This window comes from Nomascus leucogenys, chromosome 6 (genome assembly GCF_006542625.1).
Source record: "Nomascus leucogenys isolate Asia chromosome 6, Asia_NLE_v1, whole genome shotgun sequence".
NCBI classification, from domain to species: Eukaryota; Metazoa; Chordata; class Mammalia; order Primates; family Hylobatidae; genus Nomascus; species Nomascus leucogenys.
The window spans coordinates 49,136,029-49,152,396 of NC_044386.1; the positions used below are offsets into that span (position 1 = coordinate 49,136,029).

Sequence of the window (16,368 nt, forward strand, 5' to 3'; positions counted from 1 at the left end):
AGTGCCTCAAGGGAGTTGCTTTGTTTAATTTAGATCCTAAGTTAATACATAATGGCTCCCAATTAATAGTACATGTCAACAGTTATAAAATGCTTAATGCATTACTGGGATAGTCTAGTCAATTATTTACCTTGTCTTCTTCCAAGAAAGTGTTTGAGCAGCCAGTAGAAGCTTAAGTGAACTTTTAAAAATGGATAGTCCTCATTAAAAATAGTCTTGTTTCATTGTGGTGGAAATACGTAATTGTTCTGTTATTCCCTGTTCTTTTGGGTGTTTTTAAAATGTATTTTTAAATGACAGTCCTTTATTTTAACAGTATATTACTTCTTTCTTTTTTTTTTTTTGAGATGGAGTCTTGCTCTGTTGCCCAGGCTGGAGTGCAGTGGCACCATCTTGGCTCACTGCAACCTCTGCCTCCCAGGTTCAAGCGATTCTCCTGCCTCAGCCTCCTGGGTAGCTGGGACTACAGGCACCTGCCACTACGCCCGGCTAATTTTTTGTATTTTTAATAGAGACTGGGTTTCACCGTATTAGCCAGGATGGTCTCGATCTCCTGACCTTGTGATCTGTCCACCTCGGCCTCCCAAAGTGCTGGGATTACAGGCGTGAGCCACTGCACTTGGCCATTATTTCACATTTTTATCTAACAGATGTTTATGTCCCAGGCACTGTGTTGGAGGCAGTGGTGGAACAGCATAGACTTACGGCTCCTGCTGCCGTGGGACTGAGACTGGTGAGGGCGGCAGGCCGGCAGTAGAGGTTGGGATGAGTCCTGGGAAGGGAGGAAGGTGTGCTGGAGGTTAGCAGGGGGTGGGGACAGAGCAAGGGCAGCCGTAGGCAAGGAGTAGTGAGCTGGATGGTGGCCCTCAGGCAGGATCCAGAACCACTGTAATAAGGAATTTGAATTTTTCAGCTATGTGGAAAAACCTGAGATAAGAGTATTTGTAAATTCACAAAGACTTGTTAGAGTAAATTATTTTAAGATTCCTCTCAAAAATTCTGACAATAGCCTGTTTGCTGCCACCCTTGAGTTCATGATACGCCTCCAAAAAAATCAGCTTTCCTTTAGGCAGTAGGGCTGCAGCCTGGGGCCAATCCTTTCCGGCCCCCTCCAGCAGCCTCGCTTCTAGGCTCACCCTCACCCAGGCATACCTGCAACTTTTGAGAGAGCTCTTTTTGACTTGGAAATAAGGAAGCCTCACAGGAAGAGTTAGCATCTTGGAAAGCAAGTAAAGCTGAAGCTGTGAGCTTCAAGGTCTAAGCTGAGAGCAAATGAAGGCTGGTGACTCCCCAGCCTGTCGTGTATTTATGTTCTTTAGACCCAGAGTTGGAAAAACCTGGGTCTGGGGGTCAGACCCCTGGGAGTGAGCTGTGTAGCATACCAGTTACGTGACCCCAAGAAAGTCACAGAACCTCTCCAGGCCTCAGTTTCTGCATCTACAAGATGGGGCCTCTCTTGCAGGGTGATTTTGAACATATGATGGAAGAAATTATGCAGGTACCTTGAAAACCATCAGCATGGTTCCAGTGTGAAGTGTTGTCATAGCCAATGTGCCTCTAGTATTTTAAGTCACAGATCTAGGTCTTTCCATGGGTCCTAAACTTCAGATCTTTGTGCCCCAAAATAATGCATTGATGTTTGACATTTTGCCAGGTTCTAGAAAGCCATGCCCTTGGCCCCAGCTGTGAGCTGCAGAGCTCAGTGAGGCCCTTTTGAATCCCCCCAGGCCCAGCCCTGGCCTTGCTTCCATGAGCACACCAGCCTCCGAATCTCTGAGCCACCAAGGCTACGTGTGGAATGGGGCTGTCAGAGCTGCTATGAGTCACCCTGGAGCTATCTAGAGGACAGTCCAGGTTCTTACCCTGCCCAGGAATTCCAGATTGTGCCAAACCAGCTCAGTCAAGTGAGACTCCCAGGGGACCTGTGGTAGGAGCTGGCAGGAACCTCTCAGGATTAGAGCGATTAAGAACAAAGCTTTGGAGGAACCAAGCACTGGGGTCGAATTGCATTTCTGGCACCACTTGCTGGCTGTTGGTCCTCACCATGGTCACTCCTTCTCTGACCCTCATGTGTGACAGTGGAGTCACAGAGCCCTTCACATAGGGCTGTATTAGGGTTATAGGAGGTGATGTGCATAGATGCTGACACCTTAAAGCGCTCAGCAAGCTGTCTTCCAGCAGGAGCTCATCTGGCCAGGTGGTAAATTTGGTGCCTCTGTTTTGTTCGGCCCACGCCATGTTTTCCAGAGTGGGATTATTCACTTAAAAGTCCCAGTTTTCTGACTTTTCTTAAGAATCAATTAATCTAACATCCTGGGCCGCATTCATCCATGGCTACAGCCGGCAGGAGCTGAGTAGCAGCTGCCTCTCCAAGGGCTCCTCTCAGGTCTTGAGCTTGCAACTCCAAGGCAGCTGCAGAGGCAGCTGATGAAAGTCTGAATATGGAAGCCAGCCGTGTCTGTCTCATCCCTGGACGGGGTGTGCTGGGCTGTAGGATATGAAATGACTTTGCCCTTTTCCTCTAGGAACGATGAAAGCACCCCTTAGGGAGGCAAAATTGTGCTGCAATTGTGCTGCTCCTCCCCTCAACAGCAAAGGAGAGAATAGGAAACCACATTGCCTTCTCATTGGAGGCACAGGCATCACAGTCAGGCAGCTTGGCAGCTAAGTTCTGACACAAGCTGTGCGACCTTTGGCAAGTTTCTTAACCTCTCGGGCTTATTTTCTGACCTATAAAGTCAGAATAATAATTGCCAGTATCACTGTTGTGTGGACTACACATATGGTGACATGCTATTTTAATGCCTGGCTTGAGGTAGGTGTTTTATACCTACCAGATTTCTTCCAGGGGACAACCAGGAAAAGGGTTATTTATAAACTGACTACTAGGATATCATTAAAACCGGAAGCTTTGAGGGTTATTTAAAACTTGTAGAAGGCATAGCAAACATTTAAGCTTTTAAGCGTCAAAAAATATCTATAAACAAATGCATATGTCTTCCTTCAGGTTATATTTTAACTTGTTTAAATTGTATTTCAGTTTTGAAACCTTTGATGTGAACAGCTTTGAACAATTTTGCATCAATTACGCTAATGAAAAATTGCAACAACAGTTTAACATGGTAGGTGACCTTTCTGCCTTCTTGACTAGTTCTCAGCCGTGTGTGTGTGTGTGTGTGTGTGTGTGTGTGTGTGTGTGTGTGTGTGTGTGTGAGTGATCATGGAAAGAGGCGTTCTTCCTTCTTCAGGTTTCAAATTTTTGTGCAAGAAGCCTCACGCTGGGTCACTGCACCACCTTGTGGCCAAATCTTGAAATCGCACCCTCATCTATTTCATCTTTTTTGAATCACCTGCCAATCAATGTGTGAGCCTCACTGCCCTTCTTGGATACAGACACTCTGTGCAGCCAGGCAAAACTATTTAGTTGGTTGCTTGAGGCCTCCACTTTCTTTCGAGCCTCTCTATCTTTGCACTTGCTGCTTTCTCTGCCTTAACCCACGTGCTCCTGTTTTTTCCTCATTGCTTTATCTTCACCTGGCCAACTCCAGCTTGTGTTTTGAGATCCAGCTTCCCTGAGAGCCTCCCGCGATACCTCCTGGCCTCTTCCTATGTGCTTCCTTATCGCAGGCCTGTCACATGGAATTATCATCATTTGCATGCAAGTCTCCAAATAGACTTGGTCACCTGGAGAGGCCAGGACTGGCATTCTTTGTCTCTCTCAGCCCAGTGCTTATCTCGGCGCATGCAGCACTAAACAGCAGATGGCCAATGGATTATGGGAATGAGTTTCTCCAACCTTAATTTAGAACAAGACATATATGGTGCCTTCCTAACTAACGATAAGATCAAATGTATCCTCCCATGGAAACAGACAGGAGATGGATTCCATTTTTTTTTTTCCACTGGGAAGATTTGTTTATTCAAAAGACGTTTTTGAGTACATACTGTGTATACCAGGTACCAAGTTAAGTGCTGAGATAGAAAGATGAATAAGACAATTTAAAAAATGTTGACTAAATGCTACTTGTGGCTGTTTGGGCATTTATTATTGCTATGTGTATTGAATACAATTTCAACCTCTTAAATCAGTTCCCTAGATGCAAGAACTTTATTTAATTCACTTTTGAATTCCCAACAGTACTGATGCCTTTCTGCTCCTAACAGAAATCGATGAAATTAAAAGTTGATTGGACATCTTTCTACATTGGCTCTACCATGAAACTACTCTCATATGTTTTTTTATAATTGCCTCCTTAACATTTATATTTGGCTCTGTTTCTGAAAAGCCATGAAAGCTAAAATGCTTTACTAACTCACATTTTCCTGTTAGCTTATATCCTAAACTTTGGCTACGTGTTCAAGGGAAGAATGTTGATTCCAGTTCATAATAGAAATCACACTTTAATACCCTAACAGTTACTCCAAGGAAAGGTTATACCTTTGTTAGTGTTCAGTCTTATGCTCCCTCAGAACCCCTGAGGAAAACATAGCATGATGTCTTAGAAAGTGTGGGCTCTCCAACTGGAATCAACATATATAACTGAATACCCAGCCAGGCTGCATTAGGCCAAAGAGGCTGGGTCTGTCCTTGGATAGCTGCTAGCAGGAAGGGGCTGTAGGACCACACTGAGTACCATGTGGTGCTGGTAGTGACACAGGCTGGCCCAAGCCACGTCCTAGGAGGTAGAGACCCACTCAGACCAGGTGGGAGGGTGACAGCTAGACTCACTTTAGGAACTCAGCGGTATTGATCATGGTATGGGCCTTGTCTATACTTCAGTGTCCTTCTTTTTAAACATAAATATTACAGATCAACCATTTACGTTTTCCAAATGCTTACGTCCTGCTCTTTGGAAACATATTTTAATATTCTGTTTTATTTTCTGTATTAACTTTGGATTCCCAGCATGTCTTCAAACTGGAACAAGAAGAATACATGAAGGAAGATATACCTTGGACGCTGATAGATTTTTATGACAACCAACCAGTTATTGACCTGATTGAAGCAAAAATGGGAATTCTGGAATTACTGGATGAAGAATGTTTGGTAACTTTTAAGAATAATTGTTTTTTTCAGCTTTTAAGTAGTAACAGATGAGCATTTTGCAAAGCAGTTTTTTTGAAGTGCGCTTGTAAAGTCTTGATGTTTACCCAATTGGTTGGATGGATATTAATGCTGGGACAGCATCCACAGCAGGGACCCCAGAGGGCCTGCTGGGCCTTTTGCCCTCAGCCTGTGTAGACCACCTTTGGGGAGGTGCACCACCTCTTAGGTGACATCCAGCATGGAGGCTGTCCCAAGTTGTATGTAGAAACATGCATGGAAACAGCAAGTGACTCCACTCAAGTTGTCAGTGACTAATAAGAATTCAGTTTTCTTTTACATCCTGATTCTTGTGAGTCATCAAGAAAAATCATCATCGTATGATTCACCAGAAGAGCTCTCTAGAGTTTTCTTCTTACCATTTCCCTCTGGGAAACTCTGAAGGGGGCCAGCCTGGCAGTGTCTCTCATGGGACACAAGAACAAGTAATCCCCAAGAGAGGATTAATAAGGTTTCGGGGTTAAAGGATTTTTTTTTTTTTTTTTTTTTTTTTTTTTTTTTTTTTTTTTTTTTTTGAGACGGAGTCTTGCTCTGTCACCCAGGCTGGAGTGCAGTGGTGCCATCTCGGCTCACTGCAAGCTCCGCTTCCTGAGTTCAAGCGATTCTCCTGTTTCAGCCTCTGGAGTAGCTGGAATTATAGGCGCACACCACCACGCCCAGCTAATTTTTTGTATTTTTAGTAGAGACGGAGTTTCACCATGTTAGCCAGGATGGTCTCGATCTCCTGACCCCGTGATCCGTCCACCCCAGCCTCCCAAAGTGCTGGGATTACAGGCATGAGCCACAGCGCCTGGCCAATTTTTGTATTTTTAGTAGAGACGGGGTTTCCATCTCAAAAAAAAAAAAATCACATGTATCAAGAACAAATTTCGCAACTAGCTTAATACGAGGAGGTATGTCCTTATTTCAAGGAGTGAGTTAGTTAGGAAGTAAAATAAGAAGAACTATTTTCCTGAGGCAGGGGAAGGGGAGGACTCTCTATTCAGGTGCCAGTCTTTTCCCATTCACCCGTGAATAAAGGTCATGTTCATGTAATGGAACCCACACTATTTTTTCCTGAACATTTAGACTTCTTTGGGAAGAAATAAAATACTGCCTATTTTATAGAAATAAAATTCTTCATTCTAAAGTCATTGTGTGACCCTTTCTTTTTAAAGTTTTGTTCTTCTAAGGGGACATTGATGTATCCATTAAAATATCACCTCAAATACCCTACAAATATATATAATTGCTATTTGTCAATTAATAATAATTTTTAAAGTGCCCTAAAGATTAAGATCAAGGACAAATTAATGCCTAAAGTTGCTTTTTTAAAAGCTTCTAAGGCCAGGCCCAGTGGCTCTTGCCTGTAACCCCAGCACTTTGGGGAGGCCAAGGTGGGTGGATCACCTGAGGTTAGGAGTTGGAGACCAGCCTGGCCAACATGGTGAAACCCCATCTCTACTAAAAATACAAAAATTAGCCAGGTGTGGTAGCAGGCACTTGTAATCCTAGCTACTTGGGATACTGAGGCAGGTGAATCGCCTGAACCCAGGAGGCAGAGGTTGCAGTGAGCCAAGATTGCGCCATCGCACTCCAGCCTGGGTGGAAGAGCCAGACTCCATCTCAAAAATAAATAAATACCCTCTAATTGAGAGCAGTTCACTAAGTGCCAAATCACCTTGGTTTCTTAGAATTAGTGCTTTTCCTCACCTGTATGAATCTCTAGTTTTCTTACTTGCTATTTGGTTTATTTTTCTTTTCCAGTTACCACATGGAACTGATGAAAACTGGCTTCAAAAGCTGTATAATAATTTTGTCAACAGGAACCCGTTGTTTGAAAAGCCTAGAATGTCAAACACATCCTTTGTCATCCAGCACTTTGCTGATAAGGTACTGCGAAGGTCTCCATCAATGCTGTCAACCCCAGAACCTGCACAACCTCCAGAAGGAGTAGGCAGGCCAGGAATGTTTCTGGTCAGATTCAAGTCATACTTAACATGTAGCTTTGATGAGTGTGTGTTTAACAGTTCCTGATTTGTTTTTATGGCGAAATACATGAGTTTCAACTGTACTACTTTAAAGACGAATGTGTTGTTAGAAGACCTCACTTCTGATTTTGAATTTACTGAAGTTACTGAATTTCATTAACCTCTTATCAGTTTGTTTTCTGTATGAAATTGTGATAATCAAGACAGCATGATTCCTATGATGAAAGCTATATCTTTTTCTGAAGTTCTATTTCATTAAACTGGACTATATTACAATGGCAACATAGGTTAACTCAAGATGATGATGGGTTATCTTCGTGCTTTTTTTCATCTTTTGTGTCTTTTTTCTTCTTTATATGTCTCCTTTTTCTTTTTACCAAACAAGTGTTGTCTAAAATGAAACATTTTTGTTAAAATCGCATTATAGAAAGCTTAGAAAACAGAAGGAAAAAATTGCCATAACCACCTGCCCTAAATGTACATTCTTATTTGTTTTCCTTCCTTAAGGGAGCTCCTACCTCCTCCCATGTCCTGGTTGGGTGTTGCCTTGGTGGCCTAGCCCAGTGCCAGGGCTCCCAGGAGTGGCTTATGCTTGTCCGTGTTTATCGCAGAGGCTGGTGCTGTGAGTCAGAGCTGGTCACTCCCGAGTGACTTATGGTGGAGGAAGGGGACAGCAACCTGGAAGGCTGTGATCACCTTTGTGTGCTAGCAGAGTACTGTAAAATATTAAAATATAGGATTGGCTGGGTGCAGTGGCTCACACCTGTAATCCCAGCACTTTGGGAGGCTGAGGGGTGGATCGCTTGAGGCCAGGAGTTTGAGACCAGCCTGGCCAACATGGTAAAACCCCATCTCTACTAAAAAATACAAAAATCAGCCAGGCGTGGTGGCACGCACCTGTAATCCAAGCTCCTCAGGTGGCTGACGCAGGAAAATTGCTGGAACCTGGGAGGCAGAGGTTTCATGGAGCCGAGATCACGCCACTGCACTCCACCCTGGCCGGCAGAGTGAGACCCTGTCTCAAAAAAAAAAGATAAGTTTTTAGTGCTTAGACTTTTTCAGATGGCCTCCTGAAAAGATGCCTATGAAATGAATGATCATATGTCAAATTATATTTTCTAGCTATTGTCTTACAATTTCAGGGTTCTGGTCCCATAGCAAAAGGGAGGGGGAAAGACCAGACTCCATAAAAAGCACACATGGGATTTCTTTCAAGGGTCTGTCTTTATAGGATGTAGTTTCTGTACGTGTAATTCTCTCACCTGCCACTTCCAAGAATCTCCCTTAAAAGAACTAGGCAGCGTTTGGGCTGGACTATGGATTGGTTGGTGGGAAGAACCCACACACACTATGGGGTTAGATTAGGTTTTCAGTCTCATTGGCCAGGGAAATCAGGTCATATTGAATGCAAGTCAGCTGAGCTTCGATGTAGCAACTCAGCACGTCTTCCCTTCGTCCCAGAGTCCCCAACAGAGGCACCAGCTGCCTGTGACACTGTCCCCACAGATGCTCGCCCGGACCGGGAAAGCTCTATATTTGCCACCTTTGCCTGTCTTTGCTAGTGGCTCACACCACCATTCTGGAAGAATTTGTACAACAGTCCAGGTACTTCATTCACAAAGAAGTGTTTACAAACAGCCAGTGTTCCTGGATCTTAACCTACCGGCAAGGATACTTCCTTACCTGGGGGACAAAGCAGAGGCCATGCCCAGGGAACCCTCTGCCTCCGGATTCCAGCACTCTCCCCTGTTTCCTCTTTGTCAGTTTTAAAAATTAATTTTAATATACGTTTTTAATTTATGAAAAATATATTATCACATATTAAGATATGCAATCCAGAGGCATAAACTAGGGGGGGTTGAATGTTTAAGCAGCCACCCTGGATATGCCATAGTTTGAGGGATTCGAGAAGCCTTCCTCATCAGAAAGGGCAGCATGGAGGGTTTTTCTAAGCCAGATTCAAGCAGTGCAAATGTTTACCCACTCTAAACCTGACTCTGAGGGCTTGGCGGCTCTCGAAGGCTTGGTGGTCAGCTGGTCAGTTTTTCTATCCTTTCTACTACATTAATGTTGATTTAGGAAACGATGTCTGTTTGAACCCAATGAACGCCACTAAGCTTTTTCCTCCTCCTGGGGGCTTCAAAGGCAAAGGGAGACCTAAGTCAGGTGTTCTTGTGTGAACTGCACATACCGCAGGGAGCAACTGGACCCCTGTGGCCAGAGGGAGCTGACAGGTGAGTGCAGAGTGATCAGCAGGCAGGTGAGAAATCCAGGTGGTAGGAGGGAAGACACATTCCCAGCTTATACATAATGGGGCTGCTGCCATGATGCACAGAAGCCAGACCTCTTTTTTTAAGATTGCCTCTATAGCCTTTTTTATTAATCTTTCTTAAAAAAGAGATGAAACTTGTGCTTAGAGCCTATATTCTTTGGCCTCTTTGGGAATAATTAATTGATTTCTCTGTACAGGTAGAGTATAAATGTGAAGGTTTCCTGGAGAAAAACAGAGACACAGTCTATGACATGCTGGTTGAAATCCTGAGAGCAAGCAAGGTCTGTAAAGTCCTAGGGGTAACTAAAGTTATTATATAATTGACATGGATCTAGATGTATATAAGGGAAGAGTAGGGAGAGAGAGAGAGAGAGAGAGAGTGTGTGTGTGTGTGTGGTGTGTGTGTGTGTGTGTGAACTCTGGACAGTGGTAAGTTGTAGCTCACAGATACAAAAAGATAACTACTGTAAATCTCTACTATATGCAAAATCAGAAATCAAACATGCAGATGACAGGAAGGACAGTTAATAGAACCATTAAAGAATCACAATTCCAGCCAGATGTGGTGGCTTACGCCTGTAATCCCAGCACTTTGGGAGGCGGAGGCGGGTGGATTGCTTGAGGCCAGAAGTTTGAGACCAGCCTGGCCAAAAAGGCGAGACGCTGTCTCTTCTAAAAATATAAAAAAACATTAGCAGGGAGTGGTGACATGCCTGTATTCCCAGCTACTTGGGAGGCTGAGGTGGGGAAGACTGCTTGGCCCTGGGAGATAGAGGCTGCAGTGAGCCATGATTGCACCACTGCACTCTTCGTTTGGGCAGCAGAGCAAGACCCTGTCTCAAAACAAAATAAAACAAAATATGAAATTCACTCTGAGAGAAGATAAGACATTTAAAGAAATAACTGATACAAAGCAGAAGGTAGTAAGTACAAATACAAGATGAAGACGGTTGAGAGAAGTTGGGATTAATTCATTCATTCCGAAGGGGGTGGGGCTGGAAAATATTTTAAGAGATTCCTGGGAAGGGTTGGGATCTGCAGGGATGAGAATGTGGAGTAGGAGGGAGGAGATTGCAGGTGGAGACACCGTGTGAGCCAGGCACGGAGGTGAGAATAGATGTTTCCACTTTCTGACACTTAGAGTGATACCCACATACAGATATTCACACACTTTTCTTCTCTGTTCCCATTCTTGGGAAAGAAGTCATGGGCCATCCCTAGGGAAGACGATCCTCTTGTGGAATTGAGATTTGGCTGTAGACGTTGGTGAGGTTGTTCACTGCCCACTAATTTAGCTGAGTTGTTGTCACCATTTATGTGGCTTGTATGAATGAGGACTGCGGGCAGTTGCTTTTGGACATTGAGATCTTCTCTGTTCCTTCCAGTTTCATCTCTGTGCCAACTTTTTTCAAGAAAATCCAGCTCCTCCTTCTCCTTTTGGTTCAGTGATTACAGTTAAGTCTGCAAAGCAAGTCATCAAGCCAAAGAGCAAGCATTTCCGGACCACAGTTGGGAACAAGGTACTGAGAAGGTGTTTGAGAGTGAGGGGTCTAAAGGCAGGGCCAGGCCCTGGGGAGCCAGGGCACTCAGAGGACCCACATTCCAGGCCTGGACATGGACGGACACTGGGGCTCTTCCAATCTAACGTGCACTCCACTGCAAAAAGTTCATCATCATCATGCTTGCAGGACTCCAAGGCAGCATGCACTGGAGCAAACCACGCTTTTGCACAATAACATGGTTTATTCAGTTCTCTGCTGTCTGGGAGTATTAGTGTTCTGTCCACAACAGTAGGATATGCTGATAAACCACAGTCATGGACTGAAACCTTTCATAATAGGTGTTTATGCGTGAGGTTAACTTTTCTTCCTATTGAGTAACTTAACAAGGTTGGGCTGCTTTTTACCGTAATGTAAGCAGTAAATTATTTCAGAGCCATGTTTGATCTCTAACTTTGTTTCCTAGTTCCGCAGCTCTCTGTACTTGCTCATGGAGACCCTCAATGCGACGACGCCCCACTACGTTCGATGCATCAAGCCAAATGATGAGAAGTTACCCTTTGAGTAAGTGTTGTTATGCAACACACAGTGAAGACGTGGGGAGGCAGTTTCTGCCATAAAGTTGGAGAATTTGCTTCCAATTGTCTTGAGATTTATCCTGTTTCTGGGTTTTTTTTAATGATACAGAACAGTGCTGCCCTTTACATAAAATGTTAGCTCAGCCCCTCTGGTTAAACCCCGTCATCTCCAGGGCTAAGCAAAAGGGCTAGATTTGAAAGAATCTTCTACAACTAAAGTGTTTGCAACTTGAACCTTTTACTTGATTTAAAGAAGAATGAGTATGTGTGTTTGTAGAAGGTCAGAACATTTGTCCTCACACATGATGGCATGAGGCATTATTGTTCTCTGGGACCCCATGGAGGAGACCCAAAGCTTGTGAATATAAGGTGTAACGAGTCCCTTGTAGCTTACTAGAGCTGAAAGAGGTGCCTAAAGGGGGATGAGCTGTCTATGGAGGTGGTGAATGTGCCTGTGGGTCACCAGATGGGTGAGACCTAAGCTGCAGAGCCACCTGTTCGGTGTTTTGTAGAGGAAATTCAAGCATCAGTGGGTGCTTGGGCCAGGCGAGCTAGCACATTTCTTTCCACCTGGTTGTCATTTGAAGCTCAACTCAAAGGCGGGTTCCCCCAAGGCCTTCCCCCTGCCACCTCCGTCAGAGTCAGCTGCTCCTTTCTCTATATCCCACTGCACCTTTCTGGACTGTTTTGCAGAGGTGCTATTTTTCTTGGTCATGCAACAGAAACTTATTAAGTATCCACTGGGTACCTGGCATAGGGTCACAGTCCAGGCAGGTCTGCTGTGCCTGTTTATGGGCATGTTGAACAATTACGATGCCTTAACACATAATAACATTGTCTTTTTAAAGATTTGACTCCAAAAGAATTGTTCAGCAGCTGCGAGCCTGTGGCGTTTTAGAAACGATTCGCATTAGTGCACAGAGCTACCCTTCCAGGTATGTTGTCTGTCCTTGTCTTGGAGGGAAAAGTACCTGACATCAGAGCTATGCTGAGAACCAAGGACATGGCTGCCATGATTTTTGTCACATACTTTTGGCTTCTGTCAAGTGCCCCCAAGATTTTCCCACTGCCCTGTGGAAGTCCAGAAGAGGGTGAGAAATAGGCTTTATGGGGGAAGGAGGCCACCACCATCTCCTCGCCCCATCACGGCATCTCGGCTGCTGGTGGTGGCCCCACTGCCTCCCTGGTGTGCTAGGGAAGACGCTGAATGGGAGAAAGAGCACAACTGCTGGGGCAGACCGGTGTTCTCAGGGTGGTCTTGGTAGTGTCCCAGGCAGGCAGGGTATCAAAGGTCAGTGCCTTTATCCTCAGGACAGATTCCACCACCCTCGCCCTATGACAACAGTGGCAGGTAAGGCAGTGGAGTTCCCAGACACAGCGTGCTTCCCTGACACTCCTGGCTTTGATCCCGTTTGATTTTCCAGGTGGACATACATCGAGTTCTACAGTCGCTACGGCATTCTCATGACCAAGCAAGAGCTTTCCTTCAGCGATAAAAAGGAGGTGTGCAAGGCGGTTTTACACAGACTCATCCAGGTCAGTTTCCCCACCTCCGGGGATCATGGTCTCCTTCCTGGAAGCACATCTCCCAAACATGCTGTTTCATCGTTGTCTCAGATGCTCCGGACTGTAATCATGAACACCTGAGAGGAAAGAAAATGTGCCCCGAGCATTTGTCTGCTGAAGGGACTGTAGCAGAGCTCTACTGGGCCATGAGTCCCCGTTAGGGACCCACGTCCGAACCCTGGCCTCCCCAGTGTCCTCATGTCCTGCTTTGCTCTCCCACGATCTAACCCAGTCCTCTGTGGACCGGGCTTATAGGATATGGTCAACTGGGGTTGTCGCCAAGCCAGTGGGCTCCAGGCACGGTGCCCAGTGTAGATTGACACCATTGCTGCAGCGATGAGTTGTGATGGGAAAGAGATGGGGAGTTACAAGGTCCAGCAAAGGGGATGGTGAAGAGAACCCAAAATGGAGACAGAAAACCAAACTTCCCCAGTTTCTTCTACTCCAATGTGGAGACCACGAGACAGTGGCTAAGTCCCATTTCTTCCTTCAGGGTAATTTTAAACAAACAACTCAAAGTATACATTTCTAGATCATCATGTGAGTTTTTCTGCCTTAAATGTCAAAATCACAGTATTTCTGGCACCTTTGAATCCCTAAAGGTCTTTTCCAAATAATGTACTATAGAAAATCTGACAGATTTTAATTCTAACTATATCATTTTTCTCTTCCAGGATTCTAACCAGTACCAGTTTGGTAAAACCAAAATTTTCTTCAGAGCAGGACAAGTGGCTTATTTAGAGAAACTTCGATTGGATAAACTGAGGCAGAGTTGTGTTATGATACAAAAGCACATTCGTGGCTGGCTCCAGAGGAAAAAATTCCTCCGAGAGAGACGAGCCGCCCTGATAATCCAGCAGTACTTCCGGGGTCAGCAAACTGTGAGGTATGTTGGAATCAAGGAACACATGTGGAAGGTGGGTCTTTCTGTGCTGATCATCTCCGGGGGCGGGAGGACCCATCAAGGACAAGGGACTTTTCTCCTGTGACCCAGGGTGCAGACGTGCATGGGTCCCCTTTGTGGTCATGAGCATTAGGGCAAGAAAGGTCCGTCTCTCAGGGGCAGGTAGTGCTGGCTCTGCCTGCCGTCTGTGTGGCGAGCCGACACCCAGGGCCCTGCAGGGAGGAAGCCCTGGTGAGAGTGTTACTAAGGAGAGTCAGGGTTCCGGAAGCTCAGGGAGAGGCCCGGGGCCCCTTTCCTGTGGGAACTGAAAATGCCTAAGACCAGCAAGGCCCGAGTGAAGATCGAAAGGACAGATGTCAAGAATAGGCAGCGACCAGCCTGCCAGCAACAGGTGGGGTGCACCATGGCAGAGGGGGTCCCTGGCAAGGCCTGGCAGCAAACCAATCGCAGAACCCCTGAGCAGGAAGACCACAGCAGCCTCAGCCAAGCCAAGGGCTGAGAGGGGGGCGGTCCACCAGCTGCGCTGATCCCACCTGCCTTGAGGAGTCCTCAGAGTCCACACGACCCTGCCAGCCCACTGAAGGACCACGGTCATTCCGGGACTTCCAGGGCTTTGGTGTACCTGCTGGAAAGCACGAGACCAGAGTGCCCCTAGATAAACTTTGTGTTTCTCTCTGCCTGCCCTGCCCCTTCCTTGGGATGCTGTGAGGGTGCTTGAGAAGGCCGGGGTTTAGGGTCAGGCTGCGTCTGTAAGCCTGACTTCTTCCTGAGCTGGAGGCTGAACTGTGGCAGCATCTGGCCTTCTCTGCATGACCAGCATGGTGTGGCATGGATCACATGGCTGGGCTGGCCCAGTTGATAACAGCAGTCTTTGGGGAAGGAAACCACAGTTATCTTCCCCGCCAAGGCCATGCTCCCTTCCCATTTGGGGCTCACCAGGGCCTGATCATCCTGCCCTGCTAGCCTCTTGCTTATCCCATTCATTCCATCCCACTCCTGCCCCCAGTTTAGGCTCACGGCATCACCTGCCTTGCACTCTGATGGCACCGTGCTCCACCTCCCACCTCCTTCCCATCTTCCTACATCAGAGCCTGATTGAGCCACTGCCCTGCACCTGCCTTTGAGGCCTGTGTTTCCTACAGAATAGCATTCAGTCTCTGACGTAATATTCAAAGCCCTCCATAAGCCTGGGTGCATTCATAAGAATGGAAGCTCCATGAGGGCAGGGGCCACACTTGTCTGGTCATTCATACCCAGACCTAGCATGGTGGCTGTCATAGAAGGTATTCAACAAATATGTTTTTAAAATAATAAACGGTGCACATCTATTTTTCTAACCTCATTGATGTCTAATTTTCTTCATCCATCTTATTCTAGTGATTCCAAACAAACTCCTTTTCTGAGTATTTCAGGCACTGCAGAGCCTCTATGCCTTTACTCATGCTGGTCCCTCATCCTGAAAGCCTTTTCCAGCCTTCAGTGTGTACAGACATCCTACTGCATTGGGGGCTGGCTCATATATCCGCTTTCCCCAAGCAGAATAACTGTTTTTTTCCCCTCTCACTTATAGATCTAGTTAGGTGGTATTTTATTTTTCCTCTTTCTTGGCCATTTGTTAGTTTTTCTGTACATGAGGTTGTAAACTCTAAAGGTAAGGACATTATCTTCACCTCTAGTCATTTAGACAGGGGCAGCAACCTTTTTCTGTAAAGGACCAGATGATAACTATTTAAGGCATTGGGGGCTTGCAGTCCTGCTGCTGTGTCATGAAAGCAGCCTTGGGGGATATGTAAATAGTACATGAATGAGCAAGTGCAGAGCCAGTGCACAGTCTCATCATGGTCTCTGTGGGTACCTGAGAGGAGGTGAATCGACTGGCCTGAATGAAAAGAAGGGTGAAAGTTCCCATGTGGTTCCTCAAGGACAGGGAACTGGGGACTGGCCTCAAGTAGGCATTAGAATAAACCACCCACAGAGTTTAATGTGGAGAGGTGCAAAATATTTGAACATTCCTTATAAACACATGCTAGTCAAGCGTGAACCTCTGTTATGGAAGTTGATGCTCTATGGATAACAGACTCACTCTTCATCCTTGTTAACCAAGGAAAGCTATTACTGCAGTGGCCTTAAAAGAAGCCTGGGCAGCCATAATCATTCAGAAGCACTGCCGTGGGTATCTTGTTCGCAGCCTGTATCAGCTGATTCACGTGGCCACCATCACCATGCAGGCCTACACCCGAGGATTCCTGGCAAGGAGGAGGTATCGAAAGGTAAGGCCAACCTCTGTCTAGAGGAAGGGAGGGTGTACGGGCCTTCCTTACTGAGAACAAAACAGGGCCCAGGGAAAGACTCCACTATGGGCAACCTCACTTTGTACAAAGTCTCAGCCAAGCCAGAAAGGAGATTCTTCCAGGTGCTGTGGCTCATGCCTGTAGTCCCAACTACTCAGGCAGCTGAAATGAGAGGGTTCCTTGA

At 45.8% G+C, this 16,368-nt stretch overlaps 1 protein-coding gene across 6 annotated transcripts in view; it reads left to right on the forward strand.

The window, feature by feature from the left end:
• The window catches only part of MYO5C (myosin VC), a 104,265-nt gene that overhangs the window by 34,964 nt on the left and 52,933 nt on the right, over positions 1-16,368 (forward strand). For 5 of the 6 annotated variants that reach the window (XM_030814076.1, XM_030814079.1, XM_030814080.1 and 2 more), the window contains 10 exons: positions 3,041-3,122; positions 4,907-5,047; positions 6,851-6,976; positions 9,544-9,627; positions 10,732-10,866; positions 11,312-11,409; positions 12,272-12,358; positions 12,848-12,959; positions 13,664-13,875; positions 15,998-16,163. In XM_030814076.1, coding sequence (XP_030669936.1) covers positions 3,041-3,122; positions 4,907-5,047; positions 6,851-6,976; positions 9,544-9,627; positions 10,732-10,866; positions 11,312-11,409; positions 12,272-12,358; positions 12,848-12,959; positions 13,664-13,875; positions 15,998-16,163 — 1,243 coding nt within the window. The remainder of the gene's footprint in view (positions 1-3,040; positions 3,123-4,906; positions 5,048-6,850; positions 6,977-9,543; positions 9,628-10,731; positions 10,867-11,311; positions 11,410-12,271; positions 12,359-12,847; positions 12,960-13,663; positions 13,876-15,997; positions 16,164-16,368) is intronic. The other variant, XM_030814078.1, reaches the window with a different exon arrangement.